General features: G+C 42.8%; 1 protein-coding gene across 1 annotated transcript in view; it reads left to right on the top strand.

The window, feature by feature from the left end:
• ranbp2 (RAN binding protein 2) overlaps positions 1 to 24,539 on the top strand; it is a 46,187-nt gene that overhangs the window by 3,871 nt on the left and 17,777 nt on the right. The window contains exons 5-20 of the mRNA XM_034110717.2: positions 2,018 to 2,248; positions 2,371 to 2,513; positions 3,478 to 3,673; positions 4,077 to 4,217; positions 4,447 to 4,606; positions 5,126 to 5,307; positions 9,518 to 9,717; positions 10,246 to 10,369; positions 16,734 to 16,895; positions 17,148 to 17,285; positions 17,540 to 17,671; positions 17,752 to 17,982; positions 18,136 to 18,219; positions 18,570 to 18,711; positions 18,833 to 18,927; positions 19,012 to 23,464. Of these exons, the coding sequence (XP_033966608.1) occupies positions 2,018 to 2,248; positions 2,371 to 2,513; positions 3,478 to 3,673; positions 4,077 to 4,217; positions 4,447 to 4,606; positions 5,126 to 5,307; positions 9,518 to 9,717; positions 10,246 to 10,369; positions 16,734 to 16,895; positions 17,148 to 17,285; positions 17,540 to 17,671; positions 17,752 to 17,982; positions 18,136 to 18,219; positions 18,570 to 18,711; positions 18,833 to 18,927; positions 19,012 to 23,464 (6,814 nt within the window). The remainder of the gene's footprint in view (positions 1 to 2,017; positions 2,249 to 2,370; positions 2,514 to 3,477; positions 3,674 to 4,076; positions 4,218 to 4,446; positions 4,607 to 5,125; positions 5,308 to 9,517; positions 9,718 to 10,245; positions 10,370 to 16,733; positions 16,896 to 17,147; positions 17,286 to 17,539; positions 17,672 to 17,751; positions 17,983 to 18,135; positions 18,220 to 18,569; positions 18,712 to 18,832; positions 18,928 to 19,011; positions 23,465 to 24,539) is intronic.

The raw sequence follows: 24,539 nt of genomic DNA, 5'->3' as shown, positions 1-24,539 counted from the left end.
TTCTCAATGTGCCGTTTAAGGTTTGTTGTCGACGTCGTCGATGTACGGACTTGCTTTTTCAAACCGACACAGTTTACAGGCAAACGTTTGATTTTTTCCATCTGAGTCAGTACTGACTTTAACGTAAAACTCTTTTAAATGCTCATACGCTGACGCCGTAGAGCAGGGCTGGGGAACCTTTTTCCTCTCAAGGGCCATTTCAATTTTTACAATATCCTCAGAGGGCCGTACAAGTTATTGACCTCTGCTTAAACAAACAAAAATCACAGCCCATTCATTTCATTCTGTGCAAAGAAAAAGCAACCTCTTAATCCAGATATCTCACCATGACTCGCGTATGCATGCACGTGCAGGGTGTGGCGTGCTCCCCTGGGAAGATTTCTTTTAAATGTTGAAGTTAAAAGCATCAATCTGGTGCACTTTGAGAGCAACATTAGGAGATCTATGGACACATCTCTCAACACCCAAACACAACTGTAAGCAGATTTTCTTTTAATTTATGGATATTTGACAAATTACTCCCCTTTCAAACTGTATTCTTCTTTATTAATAACTGTCATATAGTATTTTATACCTGTTTACTTTATTCTCTTATTTTTTTTATAACTATAATGATCATATAAAGATGTGCCTTTACCTCACTGGTTGTAGAAAAAGCTTCTTATATTCGTTAGCATAGCTAGCTAACCAGATGCTAATAACAACACAGTTATTGACTGTCTGATCAGTATGACAGATGAGCAGATCGCCACTGGGCTTTCAACTAAAGACACAGACACGCAGAAACTGCGGCATGTGTATGGACTTATCGGTACTGCAATTTCTGAAGTGCTGGAGTGGCGTTCTGGTGCTCTCCGTCAGAACTGGACCCTGTCAGTGGAGACATATACCACGTGATGACACGTTAGGCTCGTGTTGTGTTCAAGGACCCTGACCTTGGCCAGGAAAAACAGGCACTCACTTGTTTAATTTGTTTGCGGTCTAGATTTCTTTCATTTTTTTATTTTTTGCGTGTGTTTATAAATGACATCGAGGGCCGTACCAAATTGTCTCGCGGGCCGTATACGGCCCGGAGGCCGGAGGTTCCCCACCCCTGCCGTAGAGTCTCACTCTGAGCGAGTGCTGCTTCAGCTGCTCTCGGCTTCGTCCATACTCATTCATTCATTCATTCAATGCTCGCCGGTTCCGCGGTTCCACATTGTTTGTTGTGAGGAGTCTGATATATTTAGTATATTTATATTTTAGTGCGACAGCCAGGGGTGACAGGCGCGTACGCGTCACAGGCAGCTTGCTGTTGCCAGATTGGGTGGTTTTCCGCATTATTTTGAAGCCTGTTTACGGTGTGTTTTAACTGGGATTTCGGCTGAAAGGCATATGAAATCTGGCACACTTTTGAACGCCGTTATAATACAGTGCTGAGAATGAACGCACTTTTGAACGCCGTTATACAGCGCTGAGAATGAACGCGTTCTCAATTACGTTCATCTAGCGGAAATACAGTACGTTCAGTTCACGTTCGCCCAAAATATGAACGCGTTCATGAACGATCGTTCATTGAACACGTTCAGGTACATCACTGGTCATATTGCATATTAGAAACGGAGTTGGTGACACTAAGACTGCGATATAACGTTTATGTAGCAATAATAGATATGACATATGTTTTAAATGTCTCCTGTACCGATAAAAAAGAGCGATAACGTTGGAGCTTAACGGGGTGTAGAACACATGTGATGACGTCACCAACGAATCGACGACTGAATTAGTTGCCAACTAATTTGGTAATCGATTTTAATCGATTAAGTCGATTAGTTGTTGCACCCCTAATCAGAGGCCACTCTTTTAACTAGTTTTGAACTCAAAGCACTCACTCTAACCCCTCCCACTTTATTTAAATTATATTTTCTAAATGTTCCTGAACAGGATTTTCCTTTGTCAGCATATATTTGCATATTATTTAAAGTAAGAGAGGCTGCCACACTGACTGTCTTTGGTCTATCTATGCTGCTCTGTACAGGAGCGTTTATTGAGTCGTCAGGGCCAGCCGGGATGGAACCGGTTGTTCGACCTCCTTCAGGCAGAGCTGGCAGTGCGGCCAGCTGACGCTCATGTTAACGTGAAGCTGGTGCAGCTGTTCTGTCAGGACGGACGGCTGGATGAAGCAGTTAAGCATTGCCTGGCTGCTGAGAAAAAGGGCATGCTGAGCAACAGCCTGGACTGGTACACAGTGGTGGTGCGCACACTGCAGGTCAGCAAGAAATGGCAGTAGTAGAAGTTTACATTTTAAAAGCTTCTATGGTGTTCTGTATTTCATATCTTTAAGTCTAACTTCCTAATAACACAAAAAACAAATGTACGGCCTTTTTGCAGGAGTATCTAGCTCAGCCCAGCATCACTAGCAATGACGAGATGTGTCGGCTGCTGCAGAGAGAGCTGCTGTTGGCCCACTGCGGCCTGCTGAGAATCACACTGTCTCAGAGCAGCATGCAGCCCAGCCTCGATGCACTCACAGGGTAGGTCAATTCCGCCCAACACACTTTCTATGTGTTACTTTCTTATGCTGCATTTATACATCCTAACTTATTGATCACAATCGTGTTTAAAGTCAAAATCTCCACACTTACAAAAGTCAAATAGAAAAATCAGGCATTTTGGATGTTAAATAAACTTTAACGGCATTAACACGTTAATACGTTTGACTTGGTGGTTGTCTTGTGTCTTCTAGAGTGTGTATTAAGTAAAGTAAGTCAAATTAGTTTAAGTCAAAAGGCAGGTTTTGGTGAGCCTTTGGGTTCAAATAAGTTGTCTTTTACAAAAACCATACCGTTTTAATTACTATACCATGGTTGTTTACGTGACCACGTCACCTTTATTTGTTTCATTGTATTACCAGGGTGTCCGCGGGGTCTTAAAAAGTATTAAAAGTTGACAAAATCAATTTAGCGAAAATTAAGGCTATTAAAAAGTATTAAACGGCATTTTCCAAGGTATTACATTTTGTAGCTTGTTTTCAATAAGTATATAAATTGTCCAAAGAGGTTGCATTCTAAAGTCTGCCTGAATGTAATCATGGCGTAGGTGTGTAGTGTGATTCTATGTAGTTTATTTATGGCATCCCGTTGGGTTTGACGTCATCTGAACAGGACATCACACGCTCACTGCTTGATAGCGCGCGAAGGTCCGTTTACGCAGGTTGTTAAACAACATCGATATGGGGGAGTGCAAGTCTGCGTCCAAATGGTTGGAAGATAAGGAGGAAGGACAATCAATACTGTATATAGTCAATGTGAGGTAAAGTGTGTCGCCAATGTAACCGGTTAGAACTCAAAGTGGCGATGAGGTCTTAAAATGTATGGAAAGGGTCTTAAAAAAGGTCTTGGAAGGTATTCAGGATTCCTGCATATACCCTGATTACACTAAAGCCACTACATGGCTGCAAGAACGGCTGTATGTTAAAGTGTGTTTGTGTGTGTTTAGTTTTGACCAGGTTATGCAGACGCTGAGCAGCATCGCTGGCCAGCAAGCAGACGATCTTTGCGAGGTGTTTGTGGAGATGCGAGGTCACCTCTACCTGCATGCTGGCACCCTGCTGCTGAAGCTGGCTCAGGATCACCAACAGACCTGGAGGGCCATCATTGACCTGGTTGCACTCTGCTACCTGCTGGCACACCAGGTACGGACACAAAAAGGGCTAGCCTTATACCACAGTCATTAACATATGTTATATTTTTGTTCAGGCTGATTCCTTTTAAGATGTCCAAAACTAATTATAAAAAAATCCTACACATGCTGTGTTTTTTTTTTTACTTCGCTTTTATAGAAATGTAATAGTCTGTTTAAAGATGATAATGTTGTATGTTTCCTTAGCTTTTTACTTTAAAAAACAAAACAAAAGCAAGTGTTGATAAAGTGGGAAATTGTTCCCTATTTATATTAAGGGGGGGGGAAAGCCTAAATATGGATATTAAAAGCTAAACGCTCTAATTCCCTTTTTTAGATGAATTTGAGTGATTTTATTTCTGCAGCCAAGACAAGAAACATTTGAATACAGTTGTTGTTTTTTGTCCTTCCACCAGGTCCCCAGACCAAAGCCTAAAGTCTCCAAAGGAGACCAGTCGGCCCCTCAGCTCCTGGAGCTGCTGGCCAACGACCGACAGAGTCAGGCCGGACACATGTTGCTCAATCTGAGCACAGATTCATCCACTTTGATCAGAGAGGTCTGTTTGTGTGTGCGGATACACTTTAGCTACATTTTGTAGCCTGCCCTGTGTATGCTTGAATGAAAAGTACATGACCGAGTCTGCATGTGCAAACTTGTGAAACTAAGATACGGTGCATGCTTCCCTCTAACAACTATGTAAGGTCCTGCATCAGACATATCACTGACATGCTGAACGTGTATGTTTATGAATGAATTGTACCTGATTTAATGATTTGTCTGCATAGGTGGTGGAGGCGTTTGGGAATCCTAAAGGTCTGGACTCTCTGTTTGAACTCCTGTTTGGACCACAGGCCTCCACCTCATCTTCCTTTATCGCCAACGATGACATTCGTTCCATCAACACCATGGCTCCAGAGCTCTCTCAACTCGCCAAATGTGATGCTGGTACGAAACTATCATTATTTTAATTATTATCCGCCTGAGCACTAAAGTAGCCACATCTCTTGAGGGGTTTTTAAGGTCCACATTTATTGTTAAATCTTGCAGATATTTTAGCATTTAGATGTTTTCATCGAGTCCGTATGTATCAGAAGTTGTATCATTGGCAAATAAAATTGGCATTGTAATTACAAGGACTGCACGATTATTAAAATGTACTAATTGCGATGATTTTGACAAGTATTGAAATTTCAATATAATTTACATTATTTAAGGGATTATTGTCGCTGCATTATTATTCCCATTTTCCTTGAAAAACATAAAAATAATCATTGTGGGGTATTTTAGGTGGATCTGTACTGAATAAAGACACTAGATATTAGGATATCAATAAAAGGGCAATTAATTGCGCAGCCCTAGTAATAACACAATCTTTACCATTTATTTGCCATTTAGTTAAAGCTCACGTATAGAAAATCTTTCTTAAAAGGCACTTTAATAACCTTGATGTCCTCCCCTCTGCAGGCTCCATCCTGCTGCATGCTGGAGACTTGCAACATCTGGGCTGGCTGGGGCTCCAGTGGACCCTCCTGGTCCAGAGGCCGGCCCTGCGGGACTGGCTCCAGCAGCTCTTTCCCAGGCTCACTCTGGACACCTCCAAACTGGACACCAACGCACCAGAATCCATCTGCCTGCTCGACCTGGAGGTAGGTGGACACATGTGGGACGGAGTTTCACAAGATGAAGCTTTGTAGGCAGGGTTCGTACGGGTGCTTGAAATCCTTGAAAATGCTTGAAATTTGACGTGGTGTTTTCAAGGTTGGGAAAGTGCTTGAATTTTGGGAATGGTGCTTGAAATTGAGATAAAGTACTTGAAAATGTAAATGCTTTACTTTTACAATAAATTGCTGTCTGACTGAATAGTTTGCTTTTTAGATTAAAAGAAAAGCATTGCTTCGCTTCTACATAAAACCGCTCCGCTGCGGCCTTCCCGCGCTATGCGCGCGATCTGCAAGTGTTTGTGTTACGTGTGACCTGGGCATTCTGATGAGAGATAGATGACTGTGTGCCAGGAGGTTGCAGTTTCAACGAGCGTTGGCTAGCAGAAGACAAATACAAGCCATGGCTATGACGAGGGTCAAGCCCACGAGTAGCCTCCTGCAAAGTTTTCAAAAATAACGATGCGAGAGTCTGCGCTGACGAGCCACATGAAAAGTATGCCGCAGTAGAGCATTTTAGATTAGGCTAACGTTGCATGTTACGTTTGTTAAGCTAACGTTAGCTAGCTGAATAGCGAACTCGATTGAGGGATAATAATAATTGCAGGGGACAATCATTTCAGAGGAGCGTCTATGTTATGTGCGTCGCCATCCTGTGGTGTTCAGAGGATGAAGCTCTCACGGCATTTCGTGTTATAGTCACGAAATATAATCTATTGATTCGACAGAGCGATTTTGAAAGCAATGTATTTCTACTGGTAGTATGTTTCGTGCCTAAACCAAATGTGACTTGCTCTATCGAAATCAGTCACATTGACCCGAAGAAACATTTTCGTTTGTATTACTGGTCTGGGGAAAGCTCGCGAGTGTGTTTGTGTATTTTTGCGTTTGTGTATTTTTGCGTTTTTGTCCCGGGGAAACACTTCAAAGAAACACCGGCTGTTGTTATGCTTGCTGTGACGTTACATTAGTCCGTTCCCTGCTTGTAATTATGCCGAAGCTTCAAAGTTGTATTTATCATCTGAATTTGCCAAAACAAGTTTAATATTCTGAAAACAGATAAAAACAAACTGTCTTTTATATAAAATTGAAGTATTATACAAGTAAAACTACATTTTGCTTTAATCCCATGTAATTGTAGAATGAACACAGTCTTCCTTTGAAGATGTATAAGTCCGGTGTCTTGAGTAGTCAACATTACCTACAAATCATTGTACACATTTGTAAATATTATTTCCACTTGTTACCATTGTGAGCCTATTTTTATGCAGCTCTGCGTGATTTTGTGGCTACAATTCAGACCAATACACTACCAGAGGTGGAATAAGTACTCAGATCTTGTACTTAGTAAAAGTAGAAGTACCCGAGTGTAGGAATACTCTGTTACAGTAAAAGTCCTGCATTCAAAATAATCCAGGTGTTTTTTTTCAAGTATAAGTATTCTCATCAAAATATAGTGAAAGTAGCAACAGTAAAAGTAGTCATTGTGCAGATTGGTCCATTTCAGAATAATATATATGATATGTTTTATAATAATTGATCATTAAATTGTTCTCAAAGCTGGTAAAGGTGCAGCTAGTTTGAATGACTCTGTATACTGCAGGGTAGCTTGTGGATTTACTCCAGGTGGAACTAAAGTCTGATTTAACACTTGATTATATTTCACATCATTCATCCAGATCTGTGAAGTAACTAAAGGTATTAAATACATGTAGTGGAGGAAAAGTACACCATGTACCTCTGACTTATGTTCACTGCCAACCTAAAAGTACCTCAACAATAGTAATCAATAATGTATTGAAAAGTTATTTGGCTGATTGTTGTATATTGGCTCAGACAGGTTATATGGGAGGCCTAGTCTATGTACAGATCACTAATTTTGAAATATTAAACTGAGTTTTCTTTTCTTTAATTTTTCATCCTCGTGTAGAATGCTATCACGAAACACACATGTGGTTGTTTATAGCATAAAGAACATCTGATTTAATGTGAGGTAGGGAAATAATCATTTGAGTATGTGTATATAAATATGTAATTTACAACAGCTGTAAGATGCTTGAAAAGCTGGAAAATGCACCTTGAAAATGCTTGAAAAGTGCTTGAATTTGACTTTGGAAAAGGTGTAAGAACCCTGTGTAGGGGAAGGTTACAGATGTACAGTTTTCACTCATCTCCCATACACTCCGCATCCCAAGAGTGTTACAAATGTTTGAAAAAGATTAAATGATGCAAGGTGTGGAAGGTGTGAAATAACAGGAACATGTATTTATACCATTCTATACAAGAAATGGTACATGGCGAGCGTGTGTATGTTTCTGGAAGTGAAACGAGGCAGCAGAAAAACAGGTCTGTGATGTATTTTGTGAAACAGAAGAACAACTAAATGCAACGGCCTCCCAAGAAGAGCTCGCCTCTCTCCAGTTATTTAAGCTACAGTGGGTTATTGAACCTGAAGCTTGTTGCTTCTGCCCTGGGAGACGGCAGACAGTCATCCCCCCTGTTTCCTCGACTACTGTCTGGGAGCCGACAGGAAAGTTCAACACACAGATGGCCAGTCCGCCCCTTTGTAGCATATTATTTCGATGAGAGATGAGCAGATGGACACTGGGCTTTCAACTAAAGACACAGCCACGCAAAAACTGCGGCATTTGTACAGCTCCTTATGGGTAGGCCTACTGCAATTAGTGAAGTGGTGAAACGATCAGCACTGTACCACAGAGGAAAGCGGCAGAAAGTCGCCTGGAGTTAAAGAGAGCGGGGCTGCGTTGCGTGCATGGCTTCCTTCTGCAGGTAACGGGTAGACGCGCTCGGTCTCGTTCAGGATCCGAAAATACAATTTAAATATTTTGCACACTTATTCCTAGTGTGCCACTGGTTACGGTGTCACGTACCAATGGTGGCACGCGTGCCAGGGGTTGCCTACCCCTGATTTAAAGTATAGCTTATATGATAATGTATACATAAATGCAATGGTTAAATGGTGCCTACATTAAATGTGTGAACGACTGTATCGAACAGTACTTTGCAGAGGTGTGGACTCGAGTCACATGGCTTGGTCTCGAGTCAGACTCGAGTCACCAATTTGATGACTTGAGACTCGACTTGACAAAATCACAAAACACTTGCGACTCGACTTGAACACCAATGACTCGGGACTTGACTTGGACTTGAGCCTTCTGACTTGAGGTGACTTGATACTTTAATTCAGAGGTCTCCAACACGTCGATCGCGAGCTGCCGCAAGGAGAGCAGACTCCCGTCGGGGAGAGCAGAATCTTCAGCCGCTCCTACTCTTGCTGAGAATCCTTGCAGGCAGGGGTGGGTCTTTATTTAGCTGGGCCACCATGCGGCCAATCATATGCGAGGACACACTTGGATCATACCATTATGTGAAAGACGGGTGGGGGGCAGACGCTCCAAAGACAGCAGGTGTAGTGGTACAGGCCAGCTGCACAGAGCGACGGGGAGACGGATTTAAATGCAAGCGCGTCGGAAAAAGTCAAGAAGTTAGCGAAAACCAAAAACGGAAGCAGCATCTGGCTGCATTTCAATGATATTGGAGAAAGCAAAGCTGAGTGCAGTATTTGTAAGATGAAAATAACCTTCAGAGCAGTTTGTTTTTTTGGTAACCACTCAGATTGTGGGTCCCTTATAACATGTTGTAATGTACACAGTGGAAATAAACATTCAGGTCACCTCAACATCAGGGATCTTATCCATTAAACTCCTTCTGAATCAAACCGTCACGGTAACCTTACCTTACCTATCCCTCTTAAATTATAAAAAAACACGTTACTTTACCAGCAGAGAGAAAATGGATTAATAAATTATTAATGTGACTAATAAAGAGCCGTTTGATTATTAAGTATTATTCTGTTGATCGATGTCATTACATTTGGTGAAAAGCACATAAGGACTTGTTTTGTCAAAGTTTAGGACTTGGACTTGACTTGAACTTGCCCATCCTGACTTGAGACTTGACTTGAACTTGCCCATCCTGACTTGAGACTTGACTTGGACTTGAGCGCAAAGACTTGAGACTTGACTCGGACTTGCAAAACAATGACTTGGTCCCACCTCTGGTACTTTGTGATAAAATAGCACTTTAACTTGTCAGTTCTTGTGGTTAGTGTGCAATTGCACAAATATCTATCAAAATGTTAAATCCTCTTGTCTCTTGTCTGCTTTACTCCACCCAGGTGTTTTTATACGGTGTTGTATTCTGTAGCCACTGTCAGCTCCAGGAAACTGCAAAGATCAACAGCGGAGGGAACCAGCAGCAACAACAGCAGCTGTACGAGCCTCGCTGCCTCCCCCTTCCTCTCCTCCGCCTCCTGACCACCGACAGACAGAGGGAGTGGTGGGACGCCATCTACAGCCTCATTCACAAACAAGCAGCGTGAGTAAAATTGGGCCTACAAATATGCAGTATGTTTACCAAAATATCAGCTTTTAAGTGGCATACAACTACCAGTTACAGGGTCTCATATAATCATTAGTATGACCATTACATAGTGAGTATGCAAATAAGTTGTGCTAGTGAAACATGGATAGAGTTTTAAGTTTATAAATGTAAGCATTAAACGTGAATTGTCTTCGCTTAATGCCCTTAATCAAAGTTATTTATGGATCCACATATTTTGGCTTTCAACAGTTTGAACTTAAGAAAAACATTTAAAGCAAGAACAGTGTTCAAACTGGTTGACAGCAGGATTCAATCAACATTGAACCTCTTTGCGACAATTTCAATGATAAGGCAAAAACATGACATTTTCACTATAGCACTTGGCTACCTGCTTCACCTACTCTTTGTCCCCACTTCATCCCAAAGTCAAAGAAACAGGTTCAAACAGAGCAATTGTTTATTTGTGTGTTCATATTTGTATCTGTTTAGTATTCAGTGATTTTGTTGAATGTCTCCTTGTAGTGCTGGCATGTCGGCTAAACTGCGGATGATTGTGCAGCACGGACTGAGCACTCTGAGGGCCGGAGAGAAAAATGGGCTCCAACCAGCGCTGGCCATCCACTGGGCACAGTGTCTCAGCCAGACGGTAAATACACACTAGGCGCGTTCACACCGCAGTACTTTTCCCACTTTAGTTCCGATATAGTTCCGATGCGTTCACACCAAAAAGAGCCAGAACTAAAATTAGTTCATGAGAACCTTTTCACCCCCTTTTCCGCCCCTGCTAGAGAGCAGGTACTTTCGTGGGAGAAAAAGGTTCCTATGTCTGATTGGCTCGGCGGATTGCAAACCGCGCCCCTTAAAACTCCCAAAAAGTGTTGTGAAGCCGCCATTTTATTATCCTCGCATTAGCATTATTAGCATTAGCCCAGCGCACAAACACAGAGAGACTAACTTATGGCAACACAAAAGAAAACATGGGAGCGGTGGAGATGAGGAGGTGTCGGCGTTCTGGCGATTTACTCGGAAGGCTTCAGTAGAAGCTGCTGGGAGTCCCAGCAGCTTCTACTGAAGCCAGTCCCTAACTCCGGGGACTTCCGGTCGGGGACTTGGGGTGACAGTATTCGCCGTGAAGTTGTTTGCGGCCTGCCAGTAAATCCAACGCAGAAGAAGTGACGTCAGCGTCTTCATTTGCCTAATCCTTCCCCAGGAACCTTTGTGGGAAAAGTACTATTGCCTATTGCAGGGGTGGCCAACCAGTCAGAGGTTAAGAGCCACATTTTTTCTATTTTACTGCAAAGAGCCACATCAAACACACAGTCACTGATACCGCTTGTTTCAGTTTTTTGTTTTCTGGAGACAAGATTTCAACCACGTCACTGATGCGTTTGTGTGGCATTGGGATATATTCTTTAAATCCTCTGGAGCAGAGAGAGGAGCTGTGGATTATTGTTATTGATTAATGCATCAGTGTTTCTGAGGGTCAAAAACACTAAGCTCACAATTTAAAATGAAAGCGTTTAGTTTATTTAATAAAAGAGCACATGTTCAATGTGAAAAGTGACAGTAGTTATAGATTATTTGCAATTTGGTGCTACATATATATTTAAAAAATAAAAATAGTTATATATATTTTTTAAACACCTTGAATTTCAGTGGGGGGCGCGGGGCTCCGTTGGCGGGGCGCAGCGCCCCTCCAAGACAATGGCAGGGGAAACACTGGATAGTGTTTAATCAACGATAGGTTTCCCCCCGCCTCAAAGGTGATTGGTTCACTGCATCGCATGTATTATTGTGATTAGCTCTTGGGCCACATCAAAATTAGACGCGCTGTCATCCGCTCATACTGACACCTGACACCACACATACACACGTAGGGAGAGCCGGGACGAAAGTAACACGGGACGAAAGTAACGGAGCGATTTTATCCGAGCCCAAACAACTTTGACCGGCCAAATGACGTCAGAATTATCAGCATTCAATACTTAACAGAACTACTAAATATCAGGTGTAACTGTCAGGAGTAGCTAGTGTTGTCACGATACCAACATTTTGGTTTCGATACCAAGTCAAGAATTGCGATTCCGATTATTTTTCGATACTTTTCTTAAAAAAAGGTAAACAGTCTTAAATGTAATTATTGTGCTTTATTTCACACCAGAACCATAACACAAACTTTTAAACAATGAGAACAATAAATAAATGACAAGAATTCGTATTAAATTAATACATTTCTTACAGACAGGCCTCGTGGTGTCCGTAGGCTTGCCCTCGCTGTCAGAGATATCGCTAAAATACTTCCAAATTTCGCTTCTGTCGTCTTTTTTGTCACCAAGCCGAGGCGCAGCGGCAGTTGCACTCCCACTTGCAGCCATGCTTCTCGTTTTGTCACATGCTCTGGCAGCTAGCGCGTGCACGAGAGAGGGGAGGCACTTGAGCGTGCTTGAGAGAGGCGGGACTGCAGGCACGGCTGCAGTGCAGGGAGTGGAAGCAGAGCGCTGAACATACACGGCTCTTATTAAACGGCGCTTTCTCACCGGAGTACTTTCCCCCGTCATTCTTAAAGTACCGATACTAATGAAACGGAGGAATAGTAACGTTTTTAACGGGAGGGTATCGCGGTACCTTTCAAGTATCGGTACACCGTCAACACTAGTCAGGAGTCAGTGTCTCTCCCCCAAACTCACACATATACAATTCGATATGAACTGAAGAGCCGCATGAAACTAGACAAAGAGCCGCATGCGGCTCGAGAGCCGCGGGTTGGCCACCCCTGGCCTATTGCCTATTGCTTCTAGAAATGTAGTGTGAACCAGCTAAAAATAAAGGATGTGTCTTCAATATTTGAGTTCAGAATCTTAGGTGGGGTTGCAGGAGATTTTCAATATCTGACATTTTTGCTTGACTCATTCTACAGCAGGGGTGCCCACACTTTTTGGGCCGGTGGGCTACTTTTGAAATGACCAGCTCACCGAGACCTACCAACCAAAAATAAAATCCCAAATTGCAAGGGGCTGAATAACACGTTTTATGTATACATGGGATAACTACAACAACTCTATTTGGGTTCTTGAACAGAAACAAATACATGAATACATAAAACTAAAATGGCATGTTAACCTCTCTCTATTTCTCTCTCTCTGTGTTAAGAAACACATAACAAGCAGGCTAAGAAACCACTCTCCATGTCCTGAAATCTTAAACATAAAACACAAATATAAGTACAAGGAATACAATAAACGAGTAGAACACTCAACTTAGACACCAGACTCAAATGGGTCCTATGAACAGTCTCTCAAAGTTATAATGATATATACATAGGTCCAATATAGGCATGTTATCTCTCTCTCTCTCTCTCTCTCTCTCTCTCTCTCTCTCTCTCTCTCTCTCTCTCTCTCTCTCTCTCTCTCTCTCTCTCTCTCTCTCTCTCTGGCTCAAAGAGCCGGCTCTGTTAAGTGAACGACGGGAGCCGGCTCTCGCCCGCGAACGAGACGTTTTTTTATTGTTTTTTTTGTGGAGGGATCTAGATCGGCATGAATGCACATTATGCAATCTGCAATGTGCACATTATCCCGCTTATTACACATGGCCACATTCTCAACAAAGTAACGACATGACTCCCAATATTAATTGAAATGCTTTTATGGATTTAGAAAATGATTTTATTGATTTAAAAAATTGTTTTATGTATTGATTTAAATTGACATGCATCCGCTAAGAAAAGTAGTCCGTTGTTACTGTTTGAACTAACGTAACAACGGCAGGAACTGCTTCGATAGTGTTTTTGAGGAGCTTTTTGATTACAGATTTGAAAACATCGTTGCTTGCACAATGTGCACAAAGTAGCACAATTCATTATGTCAAACCTTGGAAAGTATCTAGATATCCCTGCCCTAATGCCAAAAGTAACTGCCAACTGAATATGTGTCGCCGTTTGATGTCTATGTCTGGACCGCTGCGTAAAAAGGAGGGTTTCTGCCCCATTACTTCTCTTCTTACTTCTATAAGAATAAAACACGGAGGACGGGGATCTCTTTTTGTCCCCCTCTTCTCCCCGCTGCAGCCTAGCAGCTGATCTCAGAGCACGCTCCCCTCTCCTGCAGGGGGGCGTGGTCAGCAGCAGCTCACAGAATCAGCCCCCTGCAAAAACAGCGCTGGAAAGAGTGAAATGAGGCATGGCTAAAATGCAGGATGTTTTTGGTATTTTGAAAAAAAAACTATATTTATATAGGTCGATACAGTAGCCCCTTTTTTTAAATAGTTTTTATAGGTGTTGCTATCTGTTTTGTGTAGCGTGGTTCTACAAGCAAGTCAATGCATTCATTGGGTGGTATCAGAGAGTCACACAGGTCTGTAAATGCAATGAAAACAATTGGCCACAGCAAATCATTTATATTAAACATGTAATTTTTACTTTTGAATACTTCAGTACAAAGGATGTATTGAATAATGTAAGTGATATATGTGTACACATATCAATCATTAGTCAAAACAGGGCTACATTTGATTTAATTATAAAAGGTATAATATGTGGTAAACTGAAGAGCCGTTTGTGTGTGTTTTTTACCATTGTGTTTACAGCACAACGCTTGTGGAATCTGATCTTGTCAAATAGGATTTAGGAAAATTCAATGTGTTTCAAATATTTGTATTGAGAAGAAGCATACAAGTGTAAGCAATAGTACATACTTCTTTGGGGTAGGGGTGTAACGGTTCACAGAAGTCACGGTTCGGTTCATACCTCGGTTTGGGGGTCACGGTTCGGTACGGGTTCGGTACAACAAGGAAAAGCAAAAAAAAGTCCCAAATGCATATATATATTTTTTGCTGTTATTTATTTTTAACAGTAGTGCAAGTTTTGGTATGAAAATAAGGAACTCTAACATTTGGAATCATTAACTGTATTACACAGTTAAAAACAAACCACAAAGAGTAACACACACACTCATGGCCATATTATTTATATTGGCTGATGTCAAACAAAAAGGTTAAATAAGCTGTACACCTAAAAAGAATGTCTTGAACATATTAAAATAAATAATAAGAAAGTGTTTCAATCACAATCAATAAAAGGCAATACAGAACTGTATAACATCTCCTGATGTCAAAATATAAAATAAATACAATGATGAATATAAAATTAAAATAAAATCTGTACCTTTAGGAGCAATGTCTAACATGTGTAATTAACTTGTGAGTGTGTGAGGCCATTATGCCTAAATAAAGGTACTCAAGCTTTACTCTATTTTCAAGTTTTTCTTCAGAAAGATGAGTTTGTCTACGTTGTCAGTAGTGAGGGCAGATCTGTTGGCGGTAACTAGGTCACCTGCCGTCGAGAAAGCCCTCTCGCTGGGGACTGAGACTGACTCGGGTGTGATTGAGCATGTTTGACGTGTTACCACCAGCATACCGCACCGCTGTCGAACAACGCCGACACACACCGTCCTAGTCCGATCCACAACTCGCACCCCATCATTGTTGTAGTCCACAGGGAACCCGAAATGTTCCCACACACCTGATTTAAAAGAAGCAGGTGGGTGTTCTAGCTCCTGTGTGTTGTGTAAACTCGCCGTAGCTACTAACTTTTCTTCTTCATATATTGTGTTTGTTGTGTTTTGTTCTTGTTCTTCATTTGTTATTTACGGCCGGCTGGCTTTTAGGCGCAATACCGCCCCCTGGATTATATATACTGCATGTGCCGAACCGTGGCGGTACGGGACGAATACGGATACCGTTACACCCCTACTTTGGGGTGGAAATCATGCTTCCCTTTTTCAACATACAGACAAACAGAACAGCCAACAAGAATTAATAAAGAAAACACATAGCATGACAGGAATAACATACTTAATGACATACATAGTCATAGTGGGAAAGAACATACTAAATAGTATATATAATACAAATAAATAAATACACTTAAAGGGTGCAAATGAGCCCAGACTACCCCCCCACCCTTCCCTCCCCAAGCAGTGCCACCCAAGCCATTACAAAAACGATTGTTTGTGCAGTGCATCTCAGCCGACCGTCCCCCTTTTATAAATGAAACCATTGGTCCCCATATGCTTTCAAATTCCCCCAGTCTATCTTTTAGGATATATCGAATTATTTCCGAATGCATAGTAGGAAAATTCATGTTAAATTAAATGGAAAACTGAACAATCTGGTGCCACTAAAATGTTTTTAAAGCTCGGATGGATGCTAGTCAATCGGAAGCTATTGGTACCTGTTTATGTGGATAATTATGTAAATGATGCTGTATGATGTCCTTTTGTTGTTCTATTTATGTTTTTATGTTTCATGTGGAACTACTTGAGCAGGTCTCCCTTGAAAAAGAGATCAATGATCTCAATGGGATTTATCTGTATAAATAAAGGTTTGAAATGAAATGAAAAATGTGTAATCCCCCAAAAGATACAGGTCTGATTTTGAAATACAGCTCTTATATCAGAATTCATGCAACTATAATGTCATTGACACTATCGGGGTTCTGCACTGGGGATAATCACTCACAAATTCCTTGGCTTCCTTCCACTGCACATACACTTATACCTAAACCATTACCACTGACTTCAGTGGCCTCAATGTTTGCATCCGTACGGCAGCGTGTGACATATTTCATTATTTTGCTGCATGAACATTATTATGGTTAAATGTCTTTATTTGAAACATTACTGAGATAGTGTGCTTGAACACGCTACAGATCAGCAGTGGGGGCCAGTTGTGGACACACACTGACATGCAGCAGAGCACTTTGACAGAAAAACTGCACAGTCACACATGCCTCTCCACCTGCTCCTTTCTGTCACTGCCCCTACAACTGTTAATGTGATCCTGGTCCAAACAGCCACATGCGCTGATTCTCTGACTGTATGTCCAATTGTTTCATGGTGGAATTTTTTTAACAACCAAATAACTGACTTGTGTCCTTAATGCATGAAGCGTTTGTCTATGCTGCTTTAGTGATTGTGGCAGGCTCACCTTCTCTCCTTCTGTGTTTAATAACCCAGGGTGACGGAGTGAACTCGTACTACGACCAGAAGGAGTACATCGGCCGAAGTGTTCACTACTGGAAAGTTGTACATCCGTTGTTGGAAAAGATCAAAAACAGACGCAGCATACCAGAACCACTTGAGCCCCTCTTCAAGCACTTTTCCTCCAAAGATATTCAGGTTAGCACAATATTATTTTATCATTTGAAATGTTGTCCTCTCAAATCCTGAGGCAATGTTGTCTTGAGCCTAAAGTTATGGCTTTTGGTCCTGCCATTTCTTACTTCTCATGCCCTGTTTTATGATAGCCTTTTATCTTTAGCGCCTTTATGAGTCCCTGCTATTATATATGATATCATTTATAAGTTAATGTTTGTAAAGTACCAGGTTGGCTTACACATGTTTTCCTGTGCATGTCCATGTTCCTTGCAGATTTCTTCTGTGAAGGGATACGAAGAGGAAGCCAAGGTTGCATTCGCGGCTCTTCTGGACATTGAAGGCAAAACGGAGGAGGCCATTGCTACCTTGGAAACCATCAACAACATGTCATCCATCTGGCAGTTAGCACAGGTAATAATATGCTTCTATACATAACCAAGATACATTCCTCTTTCCCCGTCTGGGTGAAACAAGGGCTGTCTATGTTCAATCATTGTTTTTCCATCAGTCCAAAATTATTGTTGTTTTTATACAAATTAACCGGCTTTATCCCTATTCTAATTATTGGCAGTCTAGCCAATATGTGATATCAAATTGGTTCATAAATAATATGGACACTTCTAACTGCTATTTGTTTCCTCCAATGTGCTGTGTTTCTTTGGCAGATATACCAGCGGCTTTCAGAAGAGGCCAGCAACGGGGTTGAAGAGACCCAGGACAGATGCATCACTTTCCTGAGGAAGTTTAGGACCTACCTGTCTAAGATCTACAACGCTAACGCAGATGACATTGAGAGGGTGAGTCTCATTTCTTTATTTTTGATGTGTTTTAATGTGAACAACTCTTCAGCTGTGTAACCATTTCATACATGTCACAGCTGCCTGTCTCCATGGAGGAAGTTGTGGACCTCCTGAATGATGTGAACCAGCAGCTGGGTGAGAGTGCAGAGGGTATGGATGAAGAAGAGGAGGAGGAGGAGGCAAGACGAAGAGGACCAGTCCATTCCAGCCCAGCTCACCCCCCAGAAACCTCGGCCACTATATCACACATTAAGTTTACCACTACCTCACCGAACAAAAGCCTCATCTCTCCTTCAAAAAGACACCTGGTAAGTTCAGGTTATTGGTTGTCATTCAGAAGACAATCCAATAAAATACTTTATGTATTTTTATATATTAAATGTCTCCTTGTTTTAATAATGGAGACAATTCAAATTACAAGTGAGTTTCTTTTCATAATTTCTTCCCCCTTTTTAATTCAGATTTCCCCCAAGACACAACCTCATTGGGTGGAGGACCAGAAAAGTCTCCTCCAAATGCTGTGTCAGCAAGTTGAAGCCCTCAAGGTTAGGATAAGATATTACACTTAAGTTATTCCCCTTGGTATGGTTTGGCTGTTGTTGTACTACTGAATTTATCATAGCTTAATGTAAATGATGCCGCTGATAAGAAGTATGATAAAGTGTATTAAGAAAACGGGATAAGATTTGAATATCTTATGAAGGTCTCTAAAATTCAAGGTTTTTGAGTGAAGACCTACAGTTAAAGTTATCAACAATTACAGGAACTACTTGATAGTTTTTAATGAATATAAAGTACTTGGTGTGTGATGCTTATATTCTTATTTTAGTGTGAGTTTATTTTTCTGTAAAGAAGTTCAATTGTGTTAGTTCTCATTAAGCCCCTTGTTTTGTAGAATGAGGTTCATGATCTGAGACACAACTCGTCAGGGAACGCAGACTCCCCTCATCACAAAATGTATGGTGAGAGTTATGGGGCCGAAGGCCTGCAGGAGCCCTTCACCCCAATCCAGTCCTACCACGGGGCCCCCCTAACAGGTCAGCACACTGCAGCAATAAAAGAATGTCAACAATCCATGTATTTGTTTTTTTAAAGTACTGTTCAGAAATAATGTACACAATTAACAAGATATTTTTGTATTTCTATCTTTTTTTTAAGTTTCCACCACAACCCCCTCAGTGTACTACAACCAGTCTCCAGCTTCTAACTCTCAGTATCTCCTGCGCCCAGCAGCAAATGTAACCCCCACTAAGGTAATTATCACTGTTTAACTCTAGTCCACAGTAATACAGTTGTTTAGAGTATAAGGATGACAATATTTGTTATTGTCTTTACAGAGCCCAATGTATGGTATGAACCGTATGCCACCTCAGCAGCATATGTATGCCTACCAGCAGCCTACTCATACTCCTCCACTCCAGACAGCCCCAGCCTGCATTTACCCTCCTCAAGAACCAGTCTTTGGTGCCCCTCTTCGCTTCGAATCACCAGCCACAAGCCTTCTTTCCCCATATAGTGAAGAATATTATGGGCAGAGTGTACCCCAGCCAACTACTAACCCTCCCCTTCCTGAACCTGGCTACTTCACCAAGCCAACTGTAGTACCTGTGCAACCACCGAAGAGCATTGACGGGAAGCCTATGGACTTTGGGAAGCTGTCCTTCAGCCAGCAGGCCCCCGCTGAAGTCCCCAGAGTGCCTAGTTTTGGAGCAGCAGGTGCAATTCCCCCGTCAGGGTCCCCATCTGGTTTTAAATTCAACTCCAACTTCAAATCAAATGATGGAGACTTCACTTTCCCAGGTTCCCAGGCCAAGCACAGTGAAAGCCTGCTTGGTCTTCTTACATCAGAAATTCCCACCAAAACGGACACTGCCCCAGATAACCTTCCAGGCCAGGAGCAGCCCCCCAACCAAACAAGCCTCTTCACCTTCGGCAACAAAACTGTTGCCGGCTTCTCCTTTACTGATCCTGCACAAAGCACAGCCACTGGGAGTCTTTTTGCAAAGACGGAGCAGCCATTCAAATTTGGTGACGTTACCAAGCCAGTGTTTGGGGTTGCCGTGCCGGCAGCAGAAGAGGAAAGAGCAGCAGAGAGTGACAATGATGGCACTCACGTTGAGGAGGATGAGGATGGTCCTCACTTTGAACCCATTGTACCCCTGCCTGATAAAGTGGATGTGAAGACGGGTGAGGAAGAGGAGGAGGAAATGTTTTGCAATAGAGCAAAGCTGTTTAGATTTGACACAGACACAAAAGAGTGGAAGGAGCGGGGCATCGGTAACGTTAAAATCCTAAAGCACAGCTCTAAAGGAAAGGTCCGCCTCCTTATGAGAAGGGAACAGGTCCTGAAGATCTGTGCAAACCACTACATCAATGCTGATATGCTACTCAAACCAAATGCCGGCTCAGACAAATCCTGGGTGTGGAATGCCATCGATTATGCAGACGAAGAGCCTAAGACCGAACAGCTGGCCATCCGCTTTAAAACCACAGAAGAGGCATCCCTTTTCAAAGCCAAGTTTGAGGAAGCCCAGCAAGTTGTGCTCAATTCGGCAGACAAAAATGATCAACAGGAGAAGAAAGAGGAAAGCGTAAATGTTTCGTCATCACTGGCAGCCCAATTTTCTATTAAAGACGGGGAATGGGAGTGCAATGTTTGCTGTGTTAGAAATAAACCCACTGATATGCGTTGTGCCGCTTGTCAAAGTGCTAATCCCAATTCTTCATCCAAGCCAGACATTCAAGCTGCTGGTGAAACCAAAGCCAGTCCCTTTAGCTTCAAATTTGGGACTGATTCATCAAAATCCAGTAGTTCTGGCTCTACATTTACTGGGTTTGGTGCTTTTGGAGCATCTGTCCCCTCCTCATTTACCTTTGGCACCAGCACCTCAAAACCTGCTGACACTGTAACTAATGCTTTTGGTGCTGGCTTTGGTGCTCAGTTTGGCAAGAAGCCCGGTCAGTGGGAATGCAATGTTTGCGAAGTAAGAAATGAGGCCTCTGCAGACAGTTGTGTTTCTTGTACGAGTCTTAAACCGAAAACGACTGCTACAGCACAAACGGCACCACCTGCAGATGCCCCCTCTGTATCTGCATTTGCCTCTGGGTTTGGCGCCAAGTTTGGCAAGAAGGTCGGTCAGTGGGACTGCAATGTTTGCGAAGTAAGAAATGAAGCCACTGCTGACAAATGTGTGGCCTGTATTACCCCAAACCCTGCTGCTAAATTAACAGAGGGGGCTCGAGTAGCCCCCAATCCGCCAGCAGTGTCAGGATTTGGGGCAGATGCGACAAAAAAGGATGAGCAGTGGGACTGTGATTCCTGCCTGGTCAGAAATGATGCATCGGCTGCTGAATGCATTGCCTGCAATGCTCCACGTGCCACTTCCTCTCTAAAAGCCATGTTTGACAAGAAGGACGGGGAATGGGATTGTGACATTTGTCTGGTGAGAAACCATGCCTCTGCTAATAAATGTTTGGCATGTCAAACACCAAATCCCAATGCTAAAAGCACAAGCAGCGCCTCTGCCTCCACGTTTAGCTTTTCGTTTGGAACTAAGAGTTCATCAAGCCAGCCTGCTGGAACTGGATTTACAATGCCTTTTGAAACTGGCAGCACTTTTCAGTTTGGACAAAACAAAGAGAAAAGCTCAGCTGCCTCTTTTAAGTTTGAAGTTCCTCAGGCTGCACCTAGTAGCACTAGTGATTCAGGCTTTTCCTTCACAATGCCAGTTCCAGCCGGTGGGTTCAAGTTTGGCATTCAGGACTCTACAGCAGAAACTCCCTGCACCGATAATCAAACACCTCAATCAGGGTCAGCCTCCAGTTTTCTGAAAAGTATAGCTGAAAAGCACAAGGAACAAGAACATGTGTCTTCAACCTCAGTGGGCCAAACAGAGCAAGGTCAAAATCCATTAATTTCTGGAAATACCAATACGTCCAGTTTTGCAGACTTGGCCAGCTCCACTGAAGGGGACTTCCGCTTTGGCCAGGCAGACCCGGACTTCCATGGTTTCACCAGGGCTGGTGAGCAGCTGTTCTCCACCCCCACCAAGACAGCCGCAAATAATGAGCTAGATGACGAAGGCATGTATAAAACAGAAGAAAATGACGACATCCAGTTTGAACCAGTGGTCCAGATGCCTGATACGGTGGACGTGGTAACGGGGGAGGAAGATGAACAGGTTCTTTATTCTCAGCGTCTCAAACTGTTCAGATTTGACTCGGACTCCAGTCAGTGGAAGGAGCGTGGCGTAGGGGTCCTTAAATTCTTGAAAAACAGCACTAATGGCAGGCTAAGGGTGCTGATGAGAAGAGAACAAGTTCTCAAGGTGTGTGCCAACCACTGGATCAACACCACCATGAATCTGAAGCCCCTGGCAGGCTCAGACAAAGCATGGATGTGGATGGCCAGTGACTTCTCCGAAGGAGATGCTAAACTTGAACAGTTGGCTGCTAAGTTTAAAACCCCAGAGCTTGCATTGGAGTTCAAGGAGAAGTTTGAAGAGTGTCAGAGACTGCTCTTGGACATTCCTTTACAAACCCCCCACAAGCTCGTCGACACAGGCAGAACAGCACGCCTCATTCAGAAAGCAGAGGAAATGAAATCCGGTTTGAAAGACCTGAAGTTCTTTTTGACAGACGGGAAAACAAAGATCAAAGACGAGGACAGGCAGGGAGACGTCACAACATCCAGCAATGTCTCAAACCTTGCAATTAAGCCTCACGGTGAAACCACCGGCCCCACCTTAGAGTGGGATAACTACGACCTAAGAGAGGAGGCTTTAGAGGATACTGCCGACTCATCAGTCTATGCCTCTCCTCTTGCCAGCAGCCCCCCGAGGAAAAACCTTTTCTGCTTTGGAGAGTCAACCAGTGGCTTCAGCTTCAGCTTCCAACCTGGCATCAGCCCCTCCAAGTCTCCTGCTAAGCTTAACCTGAGTAGAGCCTCTGTGGGTACTGATGACGAGCAGGACATATCCCAGGACGAGGAGAGGGACGGCCAGTACTTTGAACCTGTGGTCCCCTTGCCTGATTTGGTGGACGTTTCCACAGGGGAAGAAAATGAACAGGTGGTCTTCAGTCACAGGGCCAAACTGTATCGCTATGATAAGACACTGGGTCAGTGGAAGGAGAGGGGCATTGGAGACCTTAGGGTCTTGCAGAGTTATGACACCAAACGAGTGAGGTTGATAATGAGGAGAGACCAGGTACTTAAGATCTGCGCCAACCACCGGATCACATCCGCCATGAAGCTTGAACCCATGAAGGGCGCGGAGAAGGCCTGGGTCTGGAGTGCCATGGACTTTTCTGAAGCCGTAGAGGGAAGTATTGAACAGCTAGCTGTGAGATTCAAGCTGCAGGACACTGCAGACACATTCAAACAGGTATTTGATGAGGCCAAGGTCGCCGAAGAAAAAGAGGAACTCATGACTCAAGTGACAGAGAGCGATTCCACGCCGCAAGACGGCGAATCTACAGCATCTGTCCAGAGTGCTACACCATTGTGTGGAAAGGCAGCCATCGCTGTTCTGGAAGAGACCACAAAGGAACGTACCGAGCTCCGCCCCGAAAGTAAGCCAATCATAGCTGGGCCTCCAAGTCCAGCCAACGCTTCAAAGACAGTGGTGTCCCCCCCTAAGTTTGTCTTCGGCACTCAAAGCCTTCAGAAGATTTTTGGTTTTCATACATTTCCCTCTGAGGCTGAGGAATCTGCATCCGGTTCGAAAGCCAAAGATGGATGTTCTGCAAAGGCTTCACCAGCAGAACCAGCCTTCAAGATCCCAGAGAAAGGTAAAAATACTTCATATATTTGTCTGATTTTGTTTTTGAATGAGTATCACGACTGTTTTTGTTTATTTGCGTTATACTCCGTGGTCTTGTTTCATCAGCATCTCATTAGCTCCACCATCTTTTCAGTTGACCCAGTCAAGACCTTTTTCAAAAATGTCTAAGATAGAGTTGCATTTGAATCAGTGATTTCCCATTTAATCTTCATGTAGTCACTATATAACACTGTTTCATTATGTTATTTCATTATTTCTATACATTTTGAGTATGTTGCAAACCCTTGAAATCAAACACAATTCATTCAACACACACTCAAACACATATACAGTAGATATCACATTTTTATTTTTAACACTTTTAGCCATGTTCTTTATTATACCAGCCTCACAATTAGTTTTTCTTCGCCCAACTACCCATCATCCTTCAGGGCTGGATTTTAGGCTTTTCAAAGATAACCCAATGGCTTTTTGGACCAGCACATCAACTACCCAATTTGAACCCCCAGGTACTCTAACTACTGCTGTGTGTGTTAACACTTCTCAGCTATCATATGGCTGGCCCTTATCACTAGACAGAAATAACTTGGATGCACGGAGTGAAAAGAAACCGCTAACGTGGTGCATGTCCAGTGTGTGGATGTGCAGTTTTTAACACGCAACAGTTCTTGCCATAATAAAAAGTGTCTCACACAGGAGAGTTTAAATGTGCTAATTTATGTGCCATTTTATTTATATATACACACACCACATTCACAGATGTAACTAAAGATGCTAAAATGGCTGATGGTAAAGGTTAATGACAAGTAAGCGTTTCCTTAATCAAGCTACAGTTTAGTGTAGCAACAGGAGACTCATCAGTAAACCTGAACGTCTTCTGAAAGGTGAGCTGGGGAGATTCCTCAGAGGGAAACGCACTATGCGAACGTCACAGGTGCCATTTTTAGAGAAGGATGTGTAGCAACAGCATGAAATGCAATTCCCTGTCTAGTCTGGCTTCTGCCGGCAATGCGCACCTCAGCAAAGGCTAATGACAGTAAAAACTCAGGTGTTTTTGCTATTTAATGTTTCATGACCACGTG

This window comes from Pseudochaenichthys georgianus, chromosome 21, assembly GCF_902827115.2.
Source record: "Pseudochaenichthys georgianus chromosome 21, fPseGeo1.2, whole genome shotgun sequence".
Lineage (NCBI taxonomy): Eukaryota > Metazoa > Chordata > Actinopteri > Perciformes > Channichthyidae > Pseudochaenichthys > Pseudochaenichthys georgianus.
This window is presented reverse-complemented; position numbering and strand designations above follow the sequence as displayed.